Source organism: Gambusia affinis, linkage group LG03, assembly GCF_019740435.1.
Source record: "Gambusia affinis linkage group LG03, SWU_Gaff_1.0, whole genome shotgun sequence".
Classification (NCBI taxonomy): Eukaryota; Metazoa; Chordata; class Actinopteri; order Cyprinodontiformes; family Poeciliidae; genus Gambusia; species Gambusia affinis.
In genome coordinates, this window is record NC_057870.1 from 16,345,384 (window position 1) to 16,373,237 (window position 27,854).

Sequence of the window (27,854 nt, forward strand, 5' to 3'; positions counted from 1 at the left end):
AATGGAGTCATGTTTATTTATTATTATTTCTAAAATTAATATAGAAATTTTATATTCTAGAATTTACAACAAACTACAAAGACATGAAACACTAACAATTTTTTTTACTCAAACTCATTATTTATCTAAGGCGTCTCAGGTTGTAGTGATGTCCGCATAGTTCAGATAAAGTACACAAAGTATTTTAAATTTTTTTTGCGTTACATCTTAGCTTTGTTAAAGACACCGGGAGTGCTGGTGTCGGATTTTGGAAAAAAGAAGAATCCCTGCTGCTGGACTCGGAACTACAGGCGAGCTTTGGGGCGATCGCCCTTCTGCGCCACGATCTGACCGAACAGCCTTGCTGTCTCCTGAGCACAACCCCGGTGAATGGTGAGCCCAAAGCCGCCATGGCCGTAGTTGTGTATGACCTGGAAGAGGGAACCACTGGGTTTTTTTAGGAAGCTGGACAACAGAAAGTCAACAATCAATTGCTGATTTTCTGCTCAGTTTTACCTCAATTGTGGAGCCACCGGGTCGTATGGTCTCTCGCTCCAGTCGGACTTTGCTGCGAACAGGCCTGAGACCGGTCCAGTCCTCTACTATCTTGGCATGCTGTGGAGAAACAAAAACCAACCCATAACTTTCAGAGAAAAACATTTAAACTGTAGCTATTACTCATGTGAAAAAAAATGCATTTTTCTCTCACTTCTGACCACGCTTCACAAAAATATGTACAGTGGGTTACAGTAGTTTAGATAATGTCATGCTGATGTGTCAGAATGGTCTAGTCAAAGTTCAGGCAGAATGCAGATGCTTACACTTTTCACATTTTATTGGTTAAAAATGTGCATTCTTTTTCCTTCAGAATGTGTTTTGGTCCATCAAAAAATCCTATTAAAATAAGTTCAGATTTGCGGTTTAAATGTGATAAAATGTTAGCAAGTTTAAGAGCTATTAATACTGCATGACAATCAGATGCAAGTCACTACATCCGTCTTTGTCTTTTTGTTTGCTCATTTTAATGCACTGTCAATTCTTATCTTCTGCTTTTTTTTAAATGTGCCTAAAAGTGGCTAAGGAAAGATTAAAAGTGTCTTCATCACAGAAGGCTCATCATGGATAATTAACTTCAGTAGAAACAAAGTGGCTCTTTTTGGCCTTCTGACGTCAGCTCACCTTGAGACTTGGCTCAAGCCGACATGCAGTCTTCCAGATGTTCTCATGGTCAGTGGAGTTGTTCTGCTCACTCCAGTTTCCCAGCTGGAAAACCCCTCCCACAGTCACAAGGCGGCTCCTGCGGACACAGAGGGTCTGTGAGCGGAAGAAAACAGGTCTGACTTTCTGACCTCACTGCACAACAGTCCCAAAGCAGCCCGAACAAGGTCTGCAGCTACAAATCAACACCACCAGAAAAGAATGAGGTAAAACTGCCCACTGAAAAACATCTGAGGCATGGTGTTTAAAAGTTAACACCATGTTAAGGTGTGTTACTGGAAATACCCTGGGATGATATACGGTGAATTGTACACTCCAGCTTTGGTACTGTGGGTAATAATCCAATGCTTCAGCCATGGGGCGTCCACCTGAAACCCAGAAAAGAAGGTAAAAAGATCAGTTTCTGTATTGTCTGCACAGGCTCTTCAAGGCGTCTTCAGCTCACCTTCACTATCTGGCCACGGCCTGCTGTTAGGTCCGGGTCGGGCTGCAGCTCCCCAGATCTTATCCCAGTGCAGTTTATTATCGCATCCACCCCAGCATCAGAAAGCTAAAGTAGTCATGGAGAATATGTAAAATGATAAACAAACATGAAGCACAAAAGGTTCAATTGTAAACAAGGAAAAGTTGACACTTACCTCTTTAAATGACTCTATTTTCTTGTGATAAAATTTGACGCCCCTCTTTTTCAACCTACAAAAAAAGTTTGTTCATTAGCAGGACCTCTGTGGAAATCAAGATTTGTGACAAGTTACATATTGTGATTTTGTGTATAATCTTGGTTATATCGGTGATAACCAAGTTATTTTAAAGACCAATGGCCTTTTGAGGTCAAACTACATTGTAATGCAGAGCTTTGTGCCTTAGGAGGGAGAGTCTGTCAGAGCCAATAAAATCTCAAATAAAATAAACTCCAATAGATAGTAGTTTTTAAATATAAATTACTTTTGACTGTGTTGCTACACAACATAAATCCATGTATTTATTAACATTAACAAATATAATAGGGCTAAAGGAAGACAAAATCGAAAGTGAGAAAAAAAATGCAGATTTGATATGATGTAACATTCTCACCAGTCCGTCAGCCATGGTAAGTAGGTTTTACCTTCCACCATGAGAGCTGTGTTGAACCAGCCAAACCTGAAGAAAAATCTTATTTAATGATAATCTGACATTTAGAAAATAACAAACAAACTTGGAATACAAATTAAGTGTCAGGAAGAAGTTACGTTTAATCACGTCTACTGAAAAAAATTGTTTATTTTCTTCATGTGACCCATGGAAAGTATGGGCTTCGTTTTAATATTTGCTGTTACACTGGGAACATGATAAGAGGCGCAGATGGCTGCTTGACTGGTTTTAATGGCTGTTTCTGAAGGAACTCACTTGTATCCAGGAAACATTTGCAGCTCCCGCTCTGTGAGCTGTCTGAAGCCCAGGACGATGTCTTTAAATGATGGCTCCTAGAATCAAAAACAGGTTTACTAAGAAAATGCAACACAAAAATGACCTTATCTGTGTGACTTTACAGAACCACAATTAACTCTGTGTGTATCCCCAAACCTTAGGGAGGCCTCTCTGTTTCCCAACCACTGCTAGCAACCATCTTTTGTTTGTCTGAACAAAGCTGTGTTTCAGTGTAGCTGAAAACCATCGGACTATTATCCATGGCCGACAATGAACTCATCTGTAATAATTCTTTAATTAATCTTTAGGAGGTTAAAATTTAGCTTCGCTCTTTGTTGTAAAAAAGGTTAACAAGTCCAAGTCTTATCTTTAAGGTCAGACTTGTAGCGCATTTTACAAGATCAAAGCAGAACTCACTGGAAGGGGTTCAGTGCAGAGGTTGTAGCCTGATTGGAGGAATATGCCCATTTTTACTGCCTCAGGTGAGCTCAGCCAGTTTAGCAGGTAATCAAAGGTCTCCTTATTCCACTTTCTAAAGATATAAAGAGAAAAAGTGTCATATTTGGAATTAAAGACAAACAAAATGAATTGACAATTATAGAGACTTCATTCACGTCTCCTGGATGTTGCCCTTATCATAGAGGTATGGCTGCCAGAAGCCAGCGGCTCCATCGCTGGTGGTCAGAGGGGTGAAGCGGTCTGCATACACCTCAATGGTCAGTGGGCTGACTATGGAGTGGTACTGCTCATATATACTCTGAGCTGCTGACAGGCCAATGACTCCAGCTCCAATCACTGCCACTCGCATCTTTGCACTGAAATGAGACAGTAACACTGACTGACCTGAAATTACTTATTTATGCACACAGATATACTCCACATAGCTGGTAAATAACACTCCATAAAACTTTACAAAGCTGCTTAGGCCCGTGCATCTGCTCTAATATTGCACGCTATGGCATGAAATTGTGCAAGAATTAAATCTTGTAAAAATTTACAAGATTTAGGGGAGAATGTAAATGGTTGACCAGACCCAGCAGAAACAAAAAGGCTATGCTCTGCAGCTCTCCGAACTTTGTGCAGTCCCCGTGCTGAGAGGTTTATGTAACAGGGGGCGACGAGTTGGCAAAATATACATTTTTGTTAAGCGTGTGTAAAAAAAATAACTACAGGAAAAGCAGTAAAATCCACACAAATTTAAGAGATACACCTTAAATTACAAAACGGATGTTTATGAAAAAGTTGTTTTCTTGACTTACCTTTGGATCAAGTCTCTACTGAACACTTTTAACTACCAGTCACTGAATCCCATTTTGCTCCATATATCACATGGAGGAGGGCGGAGCCTGCAGCAAGGTCAGCTGCGTGCGTGTTGCGTTCACGTCCCATCGTTAAAAGCATAACCATAGCGGACGCATGGGGGCACACGTCACTTGTAATTCAACGTCACCAACATGGTATTTAATAAATAAAAAACCTACTTATTTTGCGCGATTATGCAACCACAATACAAAAGTGGTAAAAATGTTATTTATTAACACTTGTCACTTTAAAAAAAACTTGGTCGCATAAAACATTTTATTTTTTATTTTTTAAGAAAGAGGCATTCATGTCCGGCTCATGTTCATGAAATCAAACTTAAAAGGTTGAAGCTAAAAAAACCCCCAACTTTTTAGATTTCTGTAGAAAAAAAAAAGATATCAGCACTCATTTGGTGACCTGTCCAGGGCTCTCTCTTTGTATTTTTTTCTTTTATAAAATATACTGCAATATGTTGCATATAATTTTTGTGCTTTATTTATTTATTTATTTATTTGTGTGACTGCCACTTTACAAATAAACTCAATATTTTTTACTTTTATATATTTAAATTTCAGTGGTTGCACAAAATTTAGTGTATAAACCAATTCTAATGAAACAAGCCTCAAACTTCCAATCTGTAAATAACTTGTATAATTTCTAGCAAATTATATAGTGACTGAACTTGCATATGATGAAACACAATAGTCCCGTGTTAAGACCTATTTTCTTAATTTAAGTTATACAGTAGCTATAAAATGTCACAACAAAAGAACTTATTCAGTCATGTCTGTAGCAATGGCCTGTAAAATTATGCAATGCTGCACTTTGGGTAAACTCTTATCACAACAATCACAGAGTAATAAGATCAGTGTCAAGTTAGACTTTTACTGTGTCTCAGAAACCAAATGAATTGAAAGAATCCCAACTCAGGTACCAAAGCTAATAGGAATGAGAAAAGATTGAAAGTTAAGTAGAATTGTTTTGATATTCATGCAACCTAAATAAAAGTTACAAAACACTGAAATAGTGTACAGGTATATCCTTTATTTCAATACACTTCAATATTTTAGAGAATAAATGTTTTTATTTGGAACTGTTATGTTTCATTATTGTACTTGTTACTACTGTGCACTTTTTTAAAAAAAAATCTGTTGTAGTAGTATCAGGTTATTTTTATACTTGGATAAATTAGTTTTAAATGTTGTGTTTTGATTGTTGTTATGTTGCATTGTGTTTTTGTGTCTGATATGATGTAAGGCACTTTGAAATACCTTGCTGCTGAAATGTGCTATACAAATAAAATTTAATTGATTGATTGATTGATTGATTGATTGATTGATTGATTGATTGATTGATTGATTGATTGATTGATTGATTGATTGATTGAAATCAATTTTGATATTATGCAAGCCTTAAAAACTAAAATATGTCTGACAGCAATAAGTTGCATACACAAGTATTACTTTTCACAGATGTGTCGCTGTTATTTAGAAATGTCTGTCTTACTGTGTAACATGGTCCCATGGTAATACATAAAGCCTTGAAGGCAGCTCTTCCTGCACACGCACACACACACTGAGTCCCATCCTGCAAGATAATTGCCTCCCTCCTCCACACCCCGTTAGTCCCGGCAGCTAGCTGCAGCTAGCTGCAGCTCTCCAGGCCACAGCGGCCGCCTCGGTGTCGGTGCAGCATCCGCAGCCTCCAGCCATGGCGTTGGTAACGTTGCAGCGGTCCCCGACTCCGAGCGCCGCGTCCACCGCCAGCACAGCGACCACGACTGCGGGGGAGGTCAGTTTCGGCCCTTACGTGGAGGGCAGCTAAAGCGATGCTCCGGTGTGGTGGTCTAGCCGGGAAGCAGTGAGGATGAGGGGGATGTTGCTGGAGGAAGGGCCGCTGATTGAAGCTAAATTAGCACCGTTAGTTATGTTATGCTAGGCTTCATCACGTTATGCTAAGCTGTTAGCTATCAAACGCGTTCCTTACTTTCATTTAAGAATTAACCAGCAGTGTGTAATAAGTCAGCATGTCATTATGCTTGATGACAAAAAGAGTTAATTTCGTCTGTTGCAATGTTGATATGTGCTAATGTTGGCTGAATATAATCCTTAATACCTTATGAATGATGGAAGCAAGCAGCAGCTAACAATAATGTTAGCTGTTTATGACGTGACTGACTCATTTAATAATCTGGTTTACATCTCATTCACTAAAAAAACAAAAAAGAATAACAGAATGTTGTTTACAAAGAAGTACATGTGATAAACGAGCCATTTCCTTGTTGAAATTTTAATTATACTGTCTTGGCAGCTAAATTCCAGGAAAAGTGTTTAATTTTAAACTAAAAACACGAAACATTGCTCTGGATACGTGTGTCGGTTTACAGTTTTATGAACTATTGGTCATTTCCTCTGTGAGAAGTAGATTTCCGGACTGACACATTCTTTAAGAAAAAAAAAAAGTCTGATTACTCATAACTTATGTTGATCTACAGTAGTCAATTCTTGTACTTCGAGTTTCTTGTTTACTGGTCACTATGTTGAAAAAGCCAAAGTGTATCACACATTTATCAATCACAGTCACGTTTCTTTACTATCTACACGCACAGATAATAGTAGCCAGGTGAGGGCGCTACGTGCTACTTACAAACACATGTAAACATGTACATGTAACATGTACTTGTTTTCCTCTCCGTACAATCAAGAATGAATTTGCATTTATTTACAGCTGCTGACATAAAGACCATATTTTTATGTCTTAGCTTTTCCTTGGGATAAATATTGATTGTCTCCACAACCCCCAAAAAACTTTTTAGATGTTATTGCTGGATGTTGAGGCTTTTACAGCACTTGATCTGTCTCAGCATAGTTACTTTTTAAAAATAGACCCTGCCCTGTGTAGGATTAGTTTTGTTTTGTCTGTGTACCTCGTTAGTGCTTTGAACGTTGTGCTCAGGTGTGACAGGAAATGCTGAGTGAAATCTGCCGCAGCCATGATGTCATCTGTTCACAAGGGGGTGGGAGGGCTGGAGGAGCAACGCTGTGCAGGAGTGAAGGGAAAAAGAGCTTATGTAAACAGGCACATAGGGGGATGTTGGCATGAAGTGATGAGGCAGCTGAGACAATTTAATCCTAATGCACAGTGATGAAGACAAACATAGTCATGCATTTTGAATAACTGGATTTGTGCCCAGTAAGTCTCATGCATTTCTTACAAATGCATATACACCATTTCTTGTGTTAAATAACTTTTATTTTTTTTTTCAAATTAAGAGTACCTCAGTGTTGGATAGAAAGTTACAGTAAAATTCTGAAAGCGTCTTTGCTGTTAAATAATAATAATTAAAGCACATAACAAGCAATGTTTTCCATGGCTGTGCATGAATTTGCAGGATCATGTTTGAAAACAGTCAATGTGTGACTCAAGTTCATCTTCTGGCCTAAAAGGACTTTACTCTCAATGCATTTGTGCTGCCTATTTCAGTGTGATAATCAAGGAACATTGTCACTAAATTCTGACTTATTGTTGGGCAAATTTTACAGGTTTGCCTCAGACATTTTTTTAAATAAGATTTGTAGGCATTGAGAGATCAGGCTATAATTATAAAAAGTTAAGATTTAGTTTAAGATTTTCATGGAGAGCCCAACGTTTCAGGGTGGAAAAATTTTAGAGTTTCCAGAAATGATCAGCCATGAACATAAACATTATTTTTTATATATATAATTTGATATTTAAATTATACGATTTTACTCCTTAGTTTGATTTGCCATATCATAACCAGATGTGAACATTTGTTACGTTTTCAGTCTCTTGATTAGAACATGGAGTATCTACACTCTCATTTGAACATTTTACCAAACCACAGCTTCTTTTTTACGCTATCCCGTTTTAAATCTAAGCAAAATCTTTAGTACTCAAACTCATAGGTGGTTGAAAAGCCCACCGCTCAGGATGAAGCATCTTTCCAACACTTTAAAGTGTGTTTCAACGATCATAGTTAAACCAGCTTACTATCGCTCATTTCTTCTTATCTTTGCAGGACTTCGGGAGTGACGATGAACGGCGAATAAATCAGAGGTATGTTTATCTTAAAGTGCAGCTACGCTTCTCTGTCGCGCAGCATTGAGCAAGGTCTCTCACATTTATTAAGCAGGTATTATTTACAGACTATTATTTACCAGCATCTGTGCTTTGACTCATGCTGTGAAATCGTGAGTGGCGGCAGACTCTCTGGCATCGGCAAATAGGAGCAAGTGTCGTAAAACACCTGTTTGTCTGTCTGCTTGGCACGTTTTTTCTTTTTAATTGCCAACTGCAACATTTGTGTTACTTTCCCTGAAGGAATATATTGAATGGTGTGTCTGTTTGCTTGCTTTTTCACAGTTTTTTTGTTTTTGTTTTTTTTCTTTAAACAGACCATCTGTTAACCATAATGTTTATTGTTGCATGTTTATGCAACAGTAACATTTTTACATATTGGCAAATCTGATATATGCATCCTTCACATTTACTTGCAGTTCTGATCAATACAAAGTTTTTGATTTTTGCAGTTGTGTACTCTCACCATAATGCCAAAATTCATACAATGTAACACTGAGTTAAAATATTTAGGTTCTTCAACAAAAAAAACATAATTAATAATTCAATTAATAGAAATTAAAATAATATAAAGCAAACTCAGAATAGAAATAAATGTAGCTTTATTGTTTTAATGCTAACTTTATAATGGATTCTTTGGTCCAAATTTGAATGTTGTATCATAAGGATGAGAATTTTTTGTATCAGACAAATTCAAATTAGAATTTGAACTTTTATCTTTATTGCTATAAATCATAAATCGTGATAAAAGGTTAAGCCACCCATTGCTAGCTCTGGCTTATGCTAACTTAGCATTTAAAAGGCTTATTCTATTTTAAAGGGAGGGTATTTTGAAAATTCAATTTCTTTTTGCTTTATTTCATGTTATAAAGTTATTCCCTCATCAAAAACATACCTGGAGAGTTACTTTGATTCTTTCATGCATGTTTGAGAAATCCTTGAATCTCCCGTGGCAACCATTCGGAGATCCCTAAACGCTAGCAAGCGGCGTCTATTTATACAAAACTCCTTCCTGGAGCTGCAGTCCCGAGCTTCAATGTACAGTATTTATTTATTTTTTTTACAACTGAAGGTAACATAGTTACTTGATTATGTGATAAAATGGCACTGTGTGCTTGGAAAATACATAATAGTGTAATGTCATTAACACAACCCACTAATACTGATATTATTACACACCGTAATTATACCATGCCGTCATTCGTTTTTCTTCTTGTGGGAGAAATTTATTAAAAAGTGATGAGGTTATAAAGTTTTAGTTTGGTAGATGGAAGAATTATGAGGCTCCTTTTAGTCTTTAGTTAAAACTACCATCTACTGCCCAAACAGTGCAAACTCTGCTTTTGGGTTAATGAAAAAGTCCAGCAGGTTTCTGCATGTGTGCTGATCAAAATAATTGTACTTTTTTTTTTTTTCACCATCAATCATCCCTAGCAGATTTAATCACACAAGCCTCACAACAAAACGTGGTAACAATTTATTATGATGTAAATATTTGTTGTAATTATGCAGAGCAAGTACAGTCAAGCTCAGTTGGACACCATTGTAAACCAGCCTCTGTGGAGCAAACCCAGGGATTTAATTTCAATTCAGAGCTTATCAGGACAAAAGCTTCTTCAATAGCATGTCGGCACAAACCTTAGTTGTCAAGAAGATAACAATGTGGGAGTTTATATGTCACTCACTTTGACAGGTCTTTTTCTCCTGTGAACAATGGTATGTCCTCTTATGAGCCCTATAATTCTACACACATTTATTCCTGTAAACTTTGCCTCAGAAGAAATGTGAACTGAGGGAAACTGCATCATACAAGCTGTTCTGTTTGTTTTCCGTTATGCAACAGCCTATGGAATGTCCTCGGGTAATGCATGATCTATGCATGGTGCGAGTCCCGACTTGCATCTAGATTTCTGCCATTTTTTGAAGGCTCTGTAAGCCACGTTGGGTAATAAAACTGACAGTAAATTGATGTTTATAGTATAAATGCATTAAGTTGACGCATATTTGATAGGGTGTGCTCATCTGACACACAACGTGAGAGGTAGCATTTGTTGATGGACAGCTGATGTTCTGCCAGATGGGGATGTTTGTTCTTGCTGGCTGACCTTAATGATGAACAACCAAGATAGTTGATGAGGGCCAACATAAACATTGTGCAGGTGTCTTTGGAAGTTAACCAAAGAGTGATTTCATTCAACTGGCTTGTAAACTTAAAAAAACGGTCAAGGTACTTTAGTTCAAGGTTAAGGCCAGTGTCTTACTTTCAAGATTATTTAAAATATTGGCAAAAATTGGGGCGTGATCCGGTGGCGTAGAGGGTAGCGCGCCCCACGCTTGGAGGCCCTCAGTCCTCGACGCGGCCGTCGCGGGTTCGATTCCCGGACCCGACGACATTTGCCGCATGTCTTCCCCCCTTTCCATCCCCCCTGTTAGAGCTTTCTGTAAACAGCTCTAAATATCGCAGGTATTTTCCCTTGTGGTGCTCAACTTCGATTTCTTCTTGCCTCTCCTCTGGAATTTGAATAGATGCTTTAAATTTAGGGATTCTGGATGAATTTGAGACCTACGACTATTTTAAAATTTTGTGGAAATTATTCGGGTTAATGTTAGTTCAGACAGACTTTTTGTTTTGTGGATCATATCAACTATTTTCAAGTCCGAGTTGAGTTATACGAGTTCATCATCTTGACTCTAACGTCCTGTAAATTTGTGACTTGGCTCCAATTGGTCAATATTAGCAGTGCACAAAAGTAAAAGATATGCAGCAGAAGTACCTCATATTGGTCACATTTTTTTTTCTCCTGTATTTTTTCTTAGTACGTTCATGATGTCATTTTTCTTGCTCGGGCCCATCATCTGATACCTGAGGTGGTTGCTCACTTCTGCACCCCTCCCTTTATTTTCTGAGTAAAGTGTCGGAGAGGAAAAATGGCGGTGTTATGCAACGGAGAGCCTCCAGAGGGGTTTATTTTTTTTCGGTGTTCTCTCCCCACATTGTGCTGCTGTGTGTGAAACATGACTAAACCAGCCTGGTAACAACTTTTGAGTGGCCTCTTTAAAGAGTAACTCGGAGCAGCTGTCTCACACGTTCGCGCAGCAACTCAAGGTGGCGGCTTAGAGGACATCTGGTCCTGTTTTGCCCCGTCCAGATCCATCTGGATGCCTACAGAGCAACAAACCCTGCTCCAACGCAGAGCTACGTCATCATCTGTACCGAATTCTTCTGAAGCTGGACTTTAGTTTTACAGGGAAGTTGCTTTGTGCTTCAGGAGGGAAATGAAAAGCTGCCCGAAGTTTCAAATGAACATTATTGAACTTGTGCTAATGTGTACAGTGCTCTGTAAGTCATTGACATGATGTCGCTCAGAAAAAAGTTGCGTTGAGGGTCTGTCTTATCAGGATCTCATTAAAGCATATTTGTTTGACTTTATTCATTATGAATTCTATTTATATAATTACAAATTCTATATGAATACAATAATTAAAAAGTATTGTAATTACTTTTTACAATGCTTTACACATCTAAAAAAATATTCTGCAGAGTTTGGGGACAAATAGGACATAAAAGGTATGTCCTCCTTAACCGGCTATAATCTCCAATAATCTCAGACGGCATGTTTGATGGCATGTGAGTGAGTGACAACTAGCACCAGGCACTTGAAGGAAAGAGATAATCCTTCCCCCTATAAGCTCGTCTATAATGAGATTTGGGGGTTTTGGGACAATGCCAGTTCTTCTCAGTGCCTGCTCCACCTTTTGCTTGACTTCTGCTGAGACACTAACATGAAGTTCGAAGACCCCTGATGTGGTTTTCAGTATTAGATGTCTAATTTGGATTATTTTTGGCAAAACCAAGAGGTTTTTCTTCTTGTGGAAAAAAGGCATAAAGATTGGCTTTTGTTAAGCTTTTTTTTAATCACAACTGTTTTTGAAAATGACATTCTTCCCTTGCCTTCGGAGGAAGCCTTTACCTCGTTCAGATTTTGACCTGAAGTTTAAGGAAACTTTGAAGGCAAGGCCCCACTGATTGGAAGAGGCATCCACCTTCTGAGTTATTCTCAGCTTTTAGATTTTTCCTCATAGACTTCTCCACACTACAGAGAGATTGAGACAGAGACAAGACAGACTGAGGGACTTGAGGAGACGGGCCATGTGCGCCTGAGGCTCCGGGTGGAGTGTGTGTCCCTGCAGGCAAGCGGGCTCACTCGCAAACAGAGACGCTCAGATGAAGGGGAGGAGGAAGAGGCGATCAGTGGGAGGGGCCTCTGAACAGACGGCACTGCTTCGCTGAGCAGCCCAGATGAGCTCGGACTGTCTGTCACTCAAAACCACTGGGACCGACCTGAAGCTGTAATTACTCCTCTTTTCTCCTCCTCAACTGTTTCTGGATGTGGATGCAGAGGCAATAACTGGGTACCAGGCAGACCTAGGTGACACTCCGGGGAACAGGATGCATCTGGTCGTGGAGCCCTTTCAGGAGGCTGTGATGAAGATGCTACCTTATTTTGTGGAGAATGCCGTTTTGACCCAGAATGAGATAAACCGCATGTGAGTATTGATGGGGTTTTTGGAGAAATGCAGATCAGCTTGTAAATTAGTGACATTTTCAGCAGCTTCAGGAGCAGTTACTGTTTGATTATTATCTATGTTTTTAACTTTTTACCTGAAAGTTCTCACTCTTTAGCAGAAGTTGTAGGTGTGTTAATGGTGAGCAGGTCTTCTGTTAAAGTCTGGACTTTCTTTGATAGCAGATGTATTTTTAGCCCCAGCATTTGTGGAGAAGCTGATAGCAGGGTGCCGCAGGGAAAGAGCAGAGCTTGGGCTGTTTGGTTGGGACGTCTGTAGTTGGACAGCTTGTGATTTAAAACATGAAAACAGATTTCACAATTTCACATGTCTAGAGAAGTGAACAATTAGCCCGAATTCGGACAGGATCTTGGTTTGACGAGGCGGCTGCCTCAGTCTTGTTCTTGCTTTAGGATGCCATAGAATAAAGTAAGGCCATAAATGTACTAAAGTGACACAAAAGATCTCGTTGAAAATTGTCCACCCTCGCGCCTTGTCACCGTTTTCTTCTCCTTTTTGCAGCTCTGGGGGTGGTGCACAAAATGAAACTCATTGTTCCTTCATAATGTTCTGTTTGCTTCAGGCCTTTTAGCTGCATGTGGGGTTTGATTGTCGGACCAAAACGACAGGAAGCTTAGTCAGATTTCTCTTGGAGATCTACAGAGCAATGCATCGTAACATTTTCAGAATGATTACTTACTGAAAAGTCAAACTCGGTGCAATCAGAACATCAAACCAATTTAAATATTAGTCAAAGACAACACAAGTAAACACAAAATTCAGTTTTTAAATGTAGATGCTTATTATTAAGGGAGAAAAAGCCAAACCTACATGGCTCAATGTGAAAAAGTGACTGGCTCTTAAACGTAATAACTGATTGCACCACCCTCACTGTATTAAAGAATAGAAACAGGCTGTATTGTGTCTTAGAGGGAAAATTTAGGTATAACATCAGCATCAGATATATAGGTTCACACAACAATTGCAGTACTAATAATATACTGTTAAAGATTATTAAATAAAAATACTGTGCAGTTATCAGGAATAAAAATAGCCTACACTAATCCAAGGGATGTGCAGCTGTGTCGCATGAAATTCGTACAAAAATGTACGTAACTGTGCAGGTATATTGAACATTAGCAACAACAACTGCAAGCAAGTATTTGTACGCAGTTGGTAAGTAGCACTGCTGCCCTGTAGCAAGAAGGTCCTGGGTTTGAATCCATGGCTGGCATCTTTCTGCATGGAGTTTACATGTTCTCACTCTTCATGGGTGGGTTTCTTCCAGCTTCTTCCCACAGTTTAGAAACATCACTGTTGGGTTAAATGGTCTCCCTACAATTAGAGTGTGTTTCTATGTTGTTACCCGGCGATGGGCTGGCAACCTTTCTTATGTGTACCCTACCTACGTATATATATTTATATGTCCAGTGTCACAGTTACCATCAACTGCTTGATTGCAATATTTGATATATTTCTGGTGTTGTGCATAGATACATAGATACAAAGATGCTAAAACTGAAGGAGAGCGTTGGGGAAGTCATGACAATGAGATGGAAAGAGGAGTGAAGGAAACCAATCGCTGTTGTCACTCCAGTATCATCATTTATAATGAAATGTTTTAGTTCTCCCTGAATGTTAATAAAATGAAATTGGAATAACCAGAAGGAGTCCGCTTCTTCTGTACGGGCTCTTTTCGCCTCCATCAGCACACAGTGATGTCATGGCAGCAGCATTTGCAGACAGGTTTGTCTTCAGCACATGTAAGGATTTGTTTTGATTTTGTCACTCGTCAGTTTTGTACTTTCCTGATGATGACCTGGTTTGCCAGACTGCACACGTTGAATACATGGAACACGTGTTCCACCCTGCTGTCAGGTAGATTTACGGATATGTTCACATTTCTCTCCATTAAATCCAAGTGATTGAACTCAGTCTGAGGAAAACATCATTGTTTTTATTAGAGCTCCTCATATGCACTGAAAGAACTGTAGTGAGGTCAATATTCAGGTCCTCTCTGCATTAGACTCAGCCAGCAAAGACCTGACAAGTCAAATCAGAGTGTGAAGCCCATGCAGCAGAAAGAAGACAGATAAGCACTCGGTTCAAAGCATCAATCCTGAGGTCGGCCTCTGTAACGTGGCAGCTTGGCTTCTCCTCTCAGCTGTTGACTGAATTGGCCAGAAGCAGACAGCCATGATTTACGATTGTCTCGTTGGCTCCATCGAACTGAACAAAACGATCCTGTTAAAACTGAAAATTTTGCTTTTTTTTTTTTTTTCCCCCCTCGTGTGTCCTCGCGGGTTCATTTATTTGCTCATTATGCACATTACCCTGAATCATGGTATCTGACTTAGAGTTTCTCTGTTTTAAAATTCCTCTTTTCTTTTCCTTTTTTTTTTTTTTTTTTGGCAGTTTGAGCGAGAGCTTCTTCATGGTGAAGGGCGCCGCTCTCTTCTTGCAGCAAGGAAGCAGTCAGCAAGGCCAAAAAGCACAGCCTCCTCACAAACATGCAGGTGAGAATAAAACATGTTTTCTGTGTTAATCACTCGGCCCGATCTTCTGTCGTCTCGGTGTACGAGGAGTTCAGCTGCGGCGCTCCTTAGCGTTGCAGCAGATGTTTATAGCAGGGGTGAGAATGATGGCGGGTGCGTTGATGATAAGCATGTTCCAGACCTGTAGCTTAGGCAGATTACAGCTTAAATCCAGCGTATGGTAGCACTGTTGGAGGAACCTCTGTGGACGATTTAAAGAGGGCCCGACCATTTGTGGAGCCTCACGTGTTTTCTTATCTTCTTATAAACTCACAATTCATAATATTTATTCCAGCAATACCAGAGTAGCAATCCGAGTGTGTAATTTAGAGATTTGTTGTTTGTTTTTTTTTTACTGTAACTCTGGAAGAGAAGTTACCTTTGCAAAAGAATAAACTTGTTGTGAAGAGGCTTGTATGGCTTATTGCGTTTACTGAAGTCAGTCTGAATGCCCAGTATCCGTAAAGGTTTCCTTTTTGAAAGCCACAATTGCTCCTTTAAAGACACAAAGCCTACCTGCCAGCACGCATTCATGATGGGAATTCACCATGAGCCAGCAGCACATCTGCTGCCAAGTCATTTGGCAAACCGTGACTGCTCCTGGCAACTTTGACCGTATTTACTGGCCACTTTGTAAGGTAGCTCACATATCTGCCAGACGTACTGTGTCGTCAGGAACGTTTGCCAGGGGAAATAGCTGTGTCACTTCTCAGGAACTGTGGTATTTAACCCAGAAGTGGGAGACAGGGAGTTTGACCTATAGCAAGTTCTTCAATAAGGACTTTCTTGTTCTAAGACCTGCTACCTTACCATCTGTAACTTAAAGTTTGTCATTGAACATCTACGCGACAGACCCTGCTAGTGCAAACATGTCTCTCCAGTTCCTGAGGGTATTTATCCCAGCTGGGCACAATCTGGACACATTTGGTATTTTAGGTGAAAATGGAAAGAGAAGCAGCGTTAATAAATATGAACACTGCAAAAGTGTAGCATTTTCAGAAATCTTTAAACATGGTCAGCATCAAGATGAAAAAAATTTAAACTTGATATTAATTGAGCTCTTCTTATGAAAAGGAAGTAAACAATGCAGTTGCAGGAAATGCTTTTGTTTTGATCAGGCATAGAGGGCCATCCTAGAGATGCACCAGTGACAGTTTTGTGGACAATTAGCAGTTTTTCTTTTAAATATTGATAATGGTGAATATGTTTTATTCTGGTGTTCCTGGCTTGTGCAGTCTGTCTCTGTGATATAAATACTGTGCAATTATATCACAGTCATTTTACCTGTTGTGACACAAATTTTGCAGTGATGATGTGCAGTAAAGTATTGTGCAGCTTTCTGTACTTTGTCTTAAATTACAATTATTTCGATCTTAAATTTGTAGTTCATTCATTTTTGTTTCTACGTAACTTATTAAGTTAACTATAGCTTTAATATTTTAATCTTTTTATTTAAGTTTACTTTGTGTAATAAAGCAAAATCACAGCATGATTTAAATATTAATGACCATGACCATATATGGATTTAGTAGGAGTAGGATGAGATGAGGATCAGTAAAATAATAAACCTGTTACTCTTGTTTACCCACCACTGTTGTACATCCAGAGCATCATTTTACCTGTTGTGACATATTTCAAAGTCTTTTTCTACTTGCAGTCATTTGTTATTTCTGCTAGTTTACTTTGTTTCATGACCAGCTGTCAAAAGGAGCAGGGAGGGTGGATCAGGTTCTTGAGTTCAGATTTTTGTGGTTGATGAAGTTCATTTTGTAAAGTCGGGAGGCTTCTTTTGGTTTAGTTAACATGTGACTTGATTCACATTGAAATTGAATTAATTATTGATCAAAATTCACTGAATGTGTTGAATCCTGTTTTTAAAAATCAGCAGGCTTTAGTTAATGCTTAGAAAACCTTTTTACTTTATAAGTTTATAATGTCTACAGCATACAATCAACTCCCATTGTTGGTTACTGATGTTAAATTATAATAACTGACTATAAAAACACTCTCCTTCCTTCTTGGACAGGTGAACTACCTCAGCACCTGCAGGTGATGATAAACATTCTCCGCTCCGAGGACCGAATCAAACTGGTGAGAGACTAAGATTATTTTAACAAGCAGATTGCAATTTATTGTGCACTTTGGTGCTTATTTGCTCAGTGTCATTGTTGTTTCATGAAGGTGTTGAAGAGTAGTGCAAGGTGTCTTCAGTAAGGGGATATAAAATAAAATTTTTATATCCATCAATTATGTATTTTGACACATTACTTTTTAAAGCAGAGTTTCACCTGTTTTTATTTATTCTTTATTACAATAATTGTTATTGTAATGTAGCGTACACAGGATTTTTAATTTTATTTCACCTTTGGTTTCTTATTTAAACCTTCTATCTTCTTTTTCCACAACAGTCATTGCAGTCGCTGTGTTTTATTTGTGCTGTGTTAATAAATTCAACAGGAAACTGGGGAGTAATCTACCCGTTAACCTGCCTGTTCCCTTTGCAGGCGGTGCGTCTGGAGAGCGCGTGGTCGGATCGGGTGCGGTACATGGTGGTGGTGTACACCAGCGGGCGACAGGACACAGAGGAGAACATCCTTTTGGGGATCGACTTCACCAACAAAGACTGGTACAAATACACTCGGTTTCACGCAGTATAGGCTCTGTTTTGCTTTGAGTCATTTTGTTGGCATCACTAACCAAAAGTGATTAGTTTTAAAAAGTTAATCATTTCATTATTGTTTTGTCTAGATAAAGATTGGGCTGTTTAACAACAACTTTAGTGACCTTTAGGCCCTCTTAGATCAGAGTTTTAATCTGGATCTGTGGTTTTTAACCTGGATCATGTTTAGATTCCAAACAAAGTATTTATATTCTTATTTGATGGATTTTCATACATTGTAAACTGTGACTTTAATAATCTGTAATTAGTGTAGAGTTATCAAATAAAAAAAAAAAAATTATGGTGATATGAGAGTCTGTCGAATCAAAACCTAAGAATAACGTAGAGTTGTTTTGTGAAACATACAGATAGCGGTACACAAGTAGTAAGTTTTTTTTTTTTGTTGTTTATTTTTTATAATTGGAGAACCAGAACAAAACAGAAATTTGAGTCTGGAAAAGTTGAGAATTTTCAAATGGAAAATTTGCACAAATCACAGTTTTAAATAGTGAACTGTATGGAAATGTCTTTCTGAGTCTATTGACAGCACTGAGAATCTGTGTTAATCTTTGTTTTTGTCCAACTTATGTTCACTGAGCTAATGGGTAATATAAAGGCTAGAAATTTATAACTGTTTAGAGATTCTTGTCAGCGAGAGTAATCTTATTTTAGTCACTTAGACTAATGTTTGCAAAAAGAAAATCTTCAACATATAGTTTCTCATTAATTCAATTCTTAGACTCTTATACCCGTATTCCTGAAATGATTTTATTTTTTTTGTTTTGTTTTTATGCCAGTAAAAGCTGTTCAGTCGGCATGGTGCTACCTCTTTGGAGCGACACAAAGATCCATCTGGATGGAGACGGGTGAGCTAATTAAATCTCCCTATCAGAAAGAACAGGGGACACAACTACAGCATTGGTTGTTGTTGTTGTTGTTTCCAGATTTTTACCAAATCCTGGCCCAATCCTCTGACACCTCAGATGAATTTGATTCACAAAGCAGCAACTCTCTCCACACTCAGTCAGTCTCCCATCTGTTTTGTCTGCTCCTCAGGGGCTTCACTGTGAACACAGCAGGTCGGACTCATGTTTTCAAGCCCGTGTCGGTGCAGGCGATGTGGTGAGTAATGATTAACCTGTTGAGTCACCGTGGTTGTCTGCTGTAGTTTGCCTGTAATGGAATAGCACTGTAATTCCCCTGACAACCAGTCAGATGGCTTGCAGTGATGCATGGGAAATAAGTGTGCCACCTGCTGGTAGGTGAACGTACCTGCGTCTGTTTTGTCAACTTCTGAACGCTTCATTGCTTTCTATATCCTAAAAAGAATCTTCATTTGTGTGATCAATGATGTAGGTCGGCGCTGCAGGTGCTACACAAGGCTTGTGAGGTGTCGCGCAGGTTTAACTACTTCCCTGGAGGCATGGCCCTCACCTGGATGGGATACTATGAGAGCTGCATCGCTTCTGAGCAGAGCTGCATCAACGAGTGGAACGCCATGAAGGACTTAGAAACCACGCGGCCAGACTCACCCATCATGTTTGTCGACAAGTGAGGAAACTCTGTTTACCTTAGCAGCACCTCTCTTAGTGAATACTTCAACAATTTAACTGGAATGTACTCTGACTTGATGGGTAGCAAATTTTCTGTGCATTGCGGTTCAGATTGTTAAGGTGCTGTTTTCTTTCTAGGCCTTCAGAGAGGGAAAGGACGGAGTGCCTTATTAAATCCAAACTAAGAAGCATTATGACCTCCCAGGACCTTGAGAACGTCACCTGCAAACAGGTAAAAGCATAAATGTTAGGAGTGGAATCAAAAAAATCTCATGCCACGGAGTCTCTTGACAGTGGAAGAAAAGCACCGATTTACACCCTGACTGATTTAAGATGCTGAGTTTTGCGTCTTTCCTCCAGCTTGCAGTTTGTAGCTCAAAGTACTGAGGAGATGCATCAAACTTTAATCACTTATTTATCCTGTTTGCATATTATTTAAAACGCAGTTTGAGTCTCTGACTTTTTAAACGTATTTATAAACCAGGTGATTGTTTTGACTTGTAGACTGTCCCTGTGCTTATCAATTATTCAAAATTAATCAGTTTTTGATATTTATAACCTTTACACTATTTGTGGAAAATTTGACTGCAACTTTATTTTAGTTAATATTGGATCATTGTTGAAACAGCTATGCATAAAGAAGTCAAACCTGCACATAATCAACCTTTGAATAGTCTGCTCAGTATAAATGTAAAAGGAAACATTACTAAATATTTAAAGACTTCAGCTCCTCAGCAAGTTTTAGCTTCATTGACTCCATTCATAATGTAATTGCTAAATTTGGAGCCAATGTTTTTGACTTGTCTGTTTTTAGTTTAGATCATTATTATACATGCATCATTTCTGGATTTTAGTTTTCTGACTAAAATAGTTTTGATTCCTTTTTGTTCCACAAGTTTTTCTTACACATCACCAAACATCCTGGAGCCCAATATTTTCACCCCTATACTTAGACAGAGAATATATGTTTTATTAAATGAAACTTAAATAAACAATCTTATTGGTGTGATTCTAATTTACCATCTTGCCACAGTGACAGTTTGTGGAGTTGTGTTTTATCCTGATGTTACAGTCCCTTTTTATTTATTTTTTGGTTAAACTCTCTGCTTACTTGCTTCTGAATTGAAGGTTTTGTTTTGCCTTTTTTATTTGAAGTTTGGCTGATTTATCTGAAAGTTTTATTCTCTCAGATTGCAACACATTCACATCTGTCAAACGTTGGAGACAGTTGAAATTAAAACCTTGAAGATTCCTCGGCATTGTAGGCAGAATTTATGTTTTATGTCATAAAACCATTGAGACAGAAACAAAGGCATTCCATTTTCTTTTTTTCTTTCAGATCCGAACTGAGCTGGAGCAGCACATGAACTGCAACTTGAAAGAATACAAGGAGTTCATTGACAACGAGATGCTGCTGATTCTCGGCCAGATGGACAAAGCCACTCTCATTTTTGACCATGTCTACTTGGTGAGCGACGTTAAACTCTCTTCTATCGTCTGCTGGACTTGTTGCGATAAATGACGTTGAAAATGTTCAATTTCCTTTATGGTCAAGAAACAGATTTCTGCTTATTTAATTTTCTCAGTGAAATAATTGTCGTGAAGAACAAAACAACTTTAAACAGAATTAAAACACACTCAGACTAAACAGAACTTTCTCTCATTTGTTTTTAGGGATCTGAATGGAATGCATCTAATTTGGAGGAGCTGCAGGACACAGGGTGATTTGTTTTAGATTATGCAAGAACTAAGATAACCAAACATCTTTTCCTTACCATCTAAGCGAGAAAGCATGCTGGTGATAAGTTAGCGCTGTATTTCTTCTCCAGGGTGGGCTACATCCTCAACGTTACCAGGGAGATCGACAACTTCTTCCCAGGGACGTTCTGTTATCACAACATCCGCGTTTACGACGAAGAGGCCACGGATCTCCTTGCTCACTGGAACGACACGTATAACTTCATCATGAAAGCAAAGTGAGTCGCAGAATTTTAGAGATAATATTTGTTGGCTCTTTTCTGTTGACGTGTAAACGACCTACGTCTTTGGGTCGTGGAATCCAACGATGAAGCTCTCCATTTAGAAATAAAAATGGAAATGTTATTTTAAACGGGTCAAGATGAATTCTCAAATTACTCAACTTATAACTTTGAAACTTACCAGCAAAAGAAACCAGTGTGGATGCATGGCTATTCATAAAATCTGATATGTAAGGAAAATTAATATTTTTTATTCAGCTACAGTAGCAATGGGATATTTTTCAACTCTTAGTTACTCACTATACATAACTTCAAGCTGCATGTGAACACAGGAGGAAAAAGGAGCTAAAGTCCAGATCCTGCTGCCTGTAGTAGGAGCTGAATGTTTTTTTTAAAGGTGCGTTCAGGGACAGCTCGGACATCAAAATTACCCCTAATATGGTGTAGACTTTTTTATTTTATTTTCAAATACCAGCGCAATCTTATTTTATAATTTCTTAAATAATAACCTTGACAATTTTCAGGTGTTTATTTTATGTTAATTGTCATATAATCTATCCAAGTATTGGGTGTACCCGATTATCTTTAATTATTATAAGTAACCAAACCAAGTGATTGTTTACAAGCCATTATTTGATGTTATAAAACATAATAAAATGTAACTATTTTCACTATGTAATCTGAAAATGACTTCTTCACTGCTGTAGAAAGTAAAAGAAAAAAAGATTTGCTTCATTTGATTGAAGTGTACATACTGACCATCAAAATCTGGAAGAACCAGAAGGCAGCTTTTTTACACGAGTGCCTCTAAATCCTTGGAAGTGTTTTTTTTTTTTTTTTGTTGTTGTTTTTTTTTATCCATTATCATCTGTTTTCCTACTTTATCTACTTTTTAAAAGACAAATGTGATTGCCAAAAAATGGGCCGGTTTCCTCATGTTTTAAGAGGCTGCATACACACACATATTACACAGATGTATGTGTAATTCTTGCCCACAGAAAGAACGACTCAAAGTGTCTCGTCCACTGTAAGATGGGCGTCAGTCGCTCTGCCTCCACCGTCATTGCTTATGCCATGAAGGAGTACGGCTGGTCTCTGGAGAAAGCGTATAACTTTGTGAAGCAGAAGAGGAACATCACACGACCCAACGCAGGTTTCATGAGGCAGCTGGCAGAGTATGAGGGCATTTTAGATGCCAGGTACGCTCATTCACTCCATACGTGTCTGAAGTGTTGTCAGCTGTCAGTACTTTTGAAATAATCTTTTTATTTTTGTTATGCGTCCTCTTCTTGTGCTCGGTGGGATTTTCTGCCCCCAGCAAACAGAGGCACAATAAGCTGTGGCACCCGGACGCAGACTGTGAGATGGCCGAGGGTCAGCAGGGTTTGGCTCCGTTCTGTGGAGGAGAGGACGGGGGGGATCCCACTGCAGACCCACAGATGTCTCCCTGCTGTGAGGAGGGGTCCTCTGACAAAGGCGCCGCCTGCTCATCCCCATGCAGGACTGTTGCTCTCGACATCGACCCCGCCTACAACAACTACTACTTCCGCCGGCTCTCTGACTCGGCCCTTGACAGCGAGCCGTCAACGCCTGTACGTGGGCCTCCTCTTCTCAGCATGGAAAAAGTCTTCATAGAAATCGAGGACGTGGAGAGAGACGCCCTGCTGGACGACGAGGCTTTCCATGGGCGGGAAGGCCTGCCGCTCCCTCACTTTGGACCTACAGCAGAGGGCACCGCTGCCCAGACCTGCAGCCGGGGACCCGAACCCCTGGAGGAGCTTCGCCTGAGGCTGGAGTTCAGCACAGTGGAGGAGGAGAACGAGGAAGACGTGCAAAAGGAGGAGGCAGAGATGGAGGTGTTGATGCAGCCAGATGACAGAGGGGGCGGTGAAGGAGACGGTGGTGAGACCCAGGATGTGGAGGTCGAAGGCGATGCGGAGGGGTTTGGGATGGATCTGGCGTCCCTTAATGACAATTCAAACAACAACAATCATTTGAGCCTTCTACAAAACCACAAGGTAAGTTTGCGAAATATTTCAATGTTGACTGCGGTTAACCGAAAATTATGTTTATCACAAAATTTCAATATTAAATAAACCGAAATGTGCTGTGCGCAGAGTGCCAAAGCCAAAAGTACAGAACAAAAGAATCATGACAGACAAGTTCCTACTAGAGCTGCACTATATTAATAAATATTACAATGGTGACAACATTGGTAAATATTGCAAAGATAATATTTTCTTCTTTTTCATTTGTGCTTCCATCACTCTGCAGTCTTTAGCATTTTGGGCAAAGTCGTTTGTGTCGGGTGTGAGCGTCTCCTGTTGTGAGACTCTGTCCAACTTAATATTTAACAACTTCAAATGACTTGGAATATTTATATAAGTCAACAGTCATTGCACTGCAGACAGTCCTTTGCGATATGAATATTGCGATCACAATGTAGTTGTGATATTTTATGCGTCCTTAGTTCCTACATAGTTTATTTTTTTTAAGTAAATAAATAATAGTACCAAAGTTTGTAAAACAAAATTTGCCCCTTAATGAATCAACATTTATTGTGGAATACCTCAATCCCTATGAGTAAATATAAAATGTACAAATTTTGAACTAGAGCTGATTTAAGTTGAGGCCAGATGTCAAACCAGCATTGATGTGCTGCATCTTAGTCTTGAAAAGTAAATTATTTCAAAATTAAAATTGCGCAGGAACTTAGTAGCAGTAATATTCTGTTTTTAGAGTCTGTAACTTATAATAATCAATATTATCAGGAATTAACCACTATATTGCATCACTCTGCTTGTAATGAATCCTATATAAATCAGAATTTATTCATCTGACTTGTGTTTTAATCAGACATGTTTTCTCTTGTCTTTATTTAGGACACATTTTCCTCCTTGCTTCTTCAGAGAGATGCTTCTCTGGTGTCTGGGTCTCATCAGAAAAAGCATTCTTCTTCTCCAGCTTCTGAGCTTCTCCTTAATGCCCGCCCTCCTTCTGAGGTCCAAAGTCCTTCATTGCGTCGTTCTGAAGGCGTTTTGACTTCAGCTGGACTTCTGAGCCCCTGTGGTCCTCAGTGTGACTGTGCCAACTGTGCAGCCTCTGCCACTGCTCTGCCGTCCTCAGAGGAGCAGCAGTCAGCGGAGGCTGAGGACGGCAGCCATTTGCTTCGAGACAGCCAGTCTGAATCTGCCTCGGATGTTCTCCCTGAGCTGATGAGAGCCGATTTTGAGGAAGAGACGCCCGCAGTGGCTTGTTACCTTGGCCAACAGCAGGAGAGCCTTGTGCAGCTGCGTCAGTCTGGCCTGGTCCGGCGTCGGGCAGAGAGGCTTGAGAGGCTTTCAGGAATGTCCCTGCAGGAATGCCAGAAGTCTAAGAGGTGTCCTTCTCACAACGAGGAAAAGGAGGAGTTCTCCAGTTTTACCGGGGATTTCGCTAAAACTTCAACCCCGTGCCAAGTGCGGTTAGAGCCACTGGTAGTGCCGCTGACCAACGAAGCCTTGTTGGGGGTGGTGGGTTCAGGGCTCCTCACGCCCACCTCCTCCCCTCACGGCTCCACGCTGACACGGAGCTCCAGCAGCGACAGTCTGCGCAGCGTGCGGGGGAAACCCGGCCTCGTGCGTCAGAGGGCGCAGGAGATCGAGACGCGCTTGCGGCTGGCAGGCCTAACCGTGCCCTCCAGGCTGAAGCGCTCCAACTCGCTGGCCAAGTTGGGAAGCCTAAACCTCTCCTCCGATGACCTGTGTTCGGCCTGTTCTTCAGACGCAGGGACGCTGCTGCTCCTCTCGCTGTCCCCAGAGCCGGACCAAGGCTTAGAGTGGGACCCTCCAACCGCCTCGTCGTTGTCCAGACCCGGCAAGAACCTGCTCACTCCAGGAAGAGCATTTCCAAGTGAGCCCAGGAGCTGACAAATCAAGTGGGACTCATACATGCTCCACTCACCTTCCCTTCTGTTGCGCCGTGTGGTTGTGAAGGGCTGCACCTATCCCGGAGAAAAGCGAGTCGAAACTGAGCAAACACAAACACAATGCCAACACTTACACAAGGAGGCCACAACGTTTCTCAAACTGCTGTTCATAGCGATCAAAGTCATACTGCTGTATCTGACAAACCTGTTAAGCCATCAGATCACCTCTAACTCTGAATCACAGACAAACAAGTGCCTTAACCAAGAGACCTGAGGCACAGATCTGTGTGACAGATTGCACGCTGAGACGGTACCAGGCGCTCTGTGACCTTTAACCTGGTTTCCAGCAGCTCCTGCTTTACCTGTCAGGTTTAAAGTTAGAGCCTGCATTGATGAACTTTGGTGGAAGCAGAATTGTTTTGACGACTGTTTTTTTGTTTTTGTTTTTCTTGTTGTTTTTTTTAAAGGTTACCTCATGTTGCATTCAGGGAGTTCCTGTCCAGAATATTTCAGGATTTTTGAAGTGAGATTCTGCAGTGAGGCCAAAAGCAGTTAATTAATATTTTATTTCTCGTAGAAATGGTAACTCTGTCGGAGTCTTGGTGTAAAACACTGCACTGTTACGGCAACTATTACTCAAACACCTGGCATTTAGGCAAAAATTAGTTGATAGGAAATGAGACATTTTTAAAAGAATAATAAAACGATGCAAGAGGAGCATCCCTTCCAAAAAATAAACTAAACTATTCTATCTATTTATATGTTACAGTGGATTTATGCCATTCTTGATAATCGGTTGAAATTTTAGTAGACCTACAGCATTCAAATCCTTATAATAATCGCTGACCAGCTTTTTGCATGTTTCAGGTTTTTAAGGTTTTAATATTTCCAAGTTTTCAGTACTTGGTCTTAAATTTCATTTTGTCATGTCTAATAATCATTTTGAAATCTTTATGGTCATAAAACGTTTTACATTTAAACCCACTGAAGCTTACAGATCCCTTGTGTCTTTCATGTTGGGGTTATTTAGCCTGAAACGATCAACAGGAAATTGAGATAGGAGGCGGTGTGCCACAATGAGCTTCCCCATGAAACAAGTACTAAGAACGTAACATGTCACACATTTTTATTCAGAGACAGCAGAAGCAGAGTAGAAACCAAAATATGTATATAGCATGCAGTTTTGGCAATCAGACAATTATCCTGCCTGGAAACCTTTAAATGCTCTGTTCTCAGTTGGTGTTTCACACAGGAAGGTCATTAGTGGTGCGCATCCTCTTACCTCTGTTTTCTGTGACATGAACATGGCGCCTGTGTTAATAACCACCCAGTGCAAACAAGAAAACAGTTTAAAGTTTTATCAGTTTCATAAACTGCTTTGATGTTCTTGAGATTAGAATTGTTTTAAGAGGATAAAATATTGCTGGTTTGGCCTCCGAGACCATCTAAACTGGATTTATATTAAATGAACAGAACCTCGCTTCAAAAGTCCTGAACTAGTCCTTTAATTGGACTTCTTTCACTAATGCTTGGTTAGAGTGAGGACATTATTGTTGTTTTTTTTTTTTAACTAATGTGTAATCTATTAATTACACTTGTGTGTGAATGGGAGTGGGAAGAGAAACAACCGTTGCCAGAGGCATACTTGCTGTTTTCAACAACCAGAACAGAATCTTTTCTGAGTTTGTTGTTCCTTTTGCACTGCTTTTTGTTACCGAGTCGATTCTGGCGAGCTATCTTCCAAAATAACATGGGAGTAATGTTATTAAGCTCATCATTTCCTACAGTGTACAATATTTTGGGGGGGAGCGTAGTGACAAGAAGTCACGCAGCATGGCTTGAGATCAAAATAAAAATGGCTAGTGTGAGAGTTACATCTCCCATTTGTGTGCACATTCCTGACGTTTAAAAATAAATAAAAAAAATCCAGTGGAAACTCTACCTGTAAGCATTCTCTGGCTTAAATTCAGTTAAAGTGCTGCCAATTTCTCTAAGCTCATTTGTGCTTTTCAAAGTGTGGGAGACCAAAGTTATTTTTTGCCGTCTTAACAAATTGAGAGCTGTACGAAATATGTGAATCCTAATGTCAATCGCGTACATATTTAAATGCTGTCACCTCTTTATTTGCACCTTTCAGAGTAGTCAAACAGAATCTGAGGAGTCACGGGGCTCATAGCTGTTAGGCTTTTATGCTCATATCATCAGTGAGTTTTAAAGCACTTATGACGACGTTCACAATAGGTTACTTCACAGTTTTGTAACCTTTTTCTTTTTATATTTTAATTATGCAGTAATTTTTGTACTGTGCATTGCTGTAGTTTGAATGCATATTGCACTTTTTATGTTGGTAAGCAAATAATGTACTGTATGTGCTAATTATGAAAATAAAATCCTCTTTTACATAATTTACCCTGAATCTTGTTTCGTTATTTTTGTTTTCTGCACACAAATCTGAAGCTGCTGTGCAGTTGCCATGGATCTGAATGGAGTTTCGAGTGAGAGTGCCAGAGGTTTTTCTACCGTTTGAAATGCTGAGGGATCCTTGATCCTCAGTGTATTTCTGAGGTTTAGACATTCAACAATTTTGACTGGTTGATTTTATGTTGAATGTGGTTTTCATTGAACACTTCTTATTTATTTCCTTTTGCATAT

At 39.5% G+C, this 27,854-nt stretch overlaps 2 protein-coding genes across 3 annotated transcripts; one reads left to right on the top strand and one right to left on the bottom strand.

The window, feature by feature from the left end:
- Position 1: 1 nt before the first annotated feature.
- Positions 2 to 3,979, bottom strand: LOC122828275 (D-amino-acid oxidase-like). Its single transcript, XM_044111687.1, has 11 exons — positions 3,864 to 3,979; positions 3,219 to 3,419; positions 3,022 to 3,136; positions 2,584 to 2,660; positions 2,272 to 2,337; positions 1,836 to 1,890; positions 1,643 to 1,747; positions 1,483 to 1,565; positions 1,159 to 1,276; positions 496 to 594; positions 2 to 410 (listed from the first exon to the last, which is right to left on the bottom strand). Exons 2-11 carry the CDS (start codon positions 3,410 to 3,412, stop codon positions 285 to 287), a joined length of 1,038 nt encoding a protein of 345 aa, XP_043967622.1. The 5' UTR covers positions 3,413 to 3,419; positions 3,864 to 3,979; the 3' UTR covers positions 2 to 284.
- Positions 3,980 to 5,454: 1,475 nt separating this feature from the next.
- On the top strand, positions 5,455 to 27,607 carry ssh1a (slingshot protein phosphatase 1a). Of its 2 annotated transcripts, none has more exons than XM_044111536.1 (15): positions 5,455 to 5,697; positions 7,946 to 7,983; positions 14,986 to 15,086; positions 17,131 to 17,195; positions 17,609 to 17,730; positions 18,561 to 18,629; positions 18,820 to 18,885; positions 19,120 to 19,314; positions 19,455 to 19,548; positions 20,656 to 20,784; positions 20,991 to 21,037; positions 21,146 to 21,292; positions 22,294 to 22,494; positions 22,614 to 23,313; positions 24,178 to 27,607. In XM_044111536.1, exons 1-15 carry the CDS (start codon positions 5,617 to 5,619, stop codon positions 25,201 to 25,203), a joined length of 3,081 nt encoding a protein of 1,026 aa, XP_043967471.1. In that variant the 5' UTR covers positions 5,455 to 5,616; the 3' UTR covers positions 25,204 to 27,607. The 2 variants fall into 2 exon arrangements, with proteins under 2 accessions (XP_043967471.1, XP_043967472.1); XM_044111537.1 differs by lacking the exon at positions 5,455 to 5,697 and adding an exon at positions 12,405 to 12,552 and having other exon boundaries at positions 7,968 to 7,983.
- The last annotated feature ends 247 nt before the right edge of the window (positions 27,608 to 27,854 follow it).

Coding starts and splice junctions, on each gene's coding strand:
- LOC122828275 (XM_044111687.1), bottom strand. CDS start 3,412: ATGCGAGTGGCAGTGATTGGAGCTGGAGTCATTGGCCTGTCAGCAGCT. Junction 1,891..2,271: donor TTACCATGGCTGACGGACTG/GTGAGAATGTTA, acceptor CTTTTTTTGTAG/GTTGAAAAAGAGGGGCGTCA. Junction 1,748..1,835: donor AAATAGAGTCATTTAAAGAG/GTAAGTGTCAAC, acceptor TGACTACTTTAG/CTTTCTGATGCTGGGGTGGA.
- ssh1a (XM_044111536.1), top strand. CDS start 5,617: ATGGCGTTGGTAACGTTGCAGCGGTCCCCGACTCCGAGCGCCGCGTCC. Junction 15,087..17,130: donor GCCTCCTCACAAACATGCAG/GTGAGAATAAAA, acceptor CTTCTTGGACAG/GTGAACTACCTCAGCACCTG. Junction 21,038..21,145: donor GAGGAGCTGCAGGACACAGG/GTGATTTGTTTT, acceptor TTTCTTCTCCAG/GGTGGGCTACATCCTCAACG.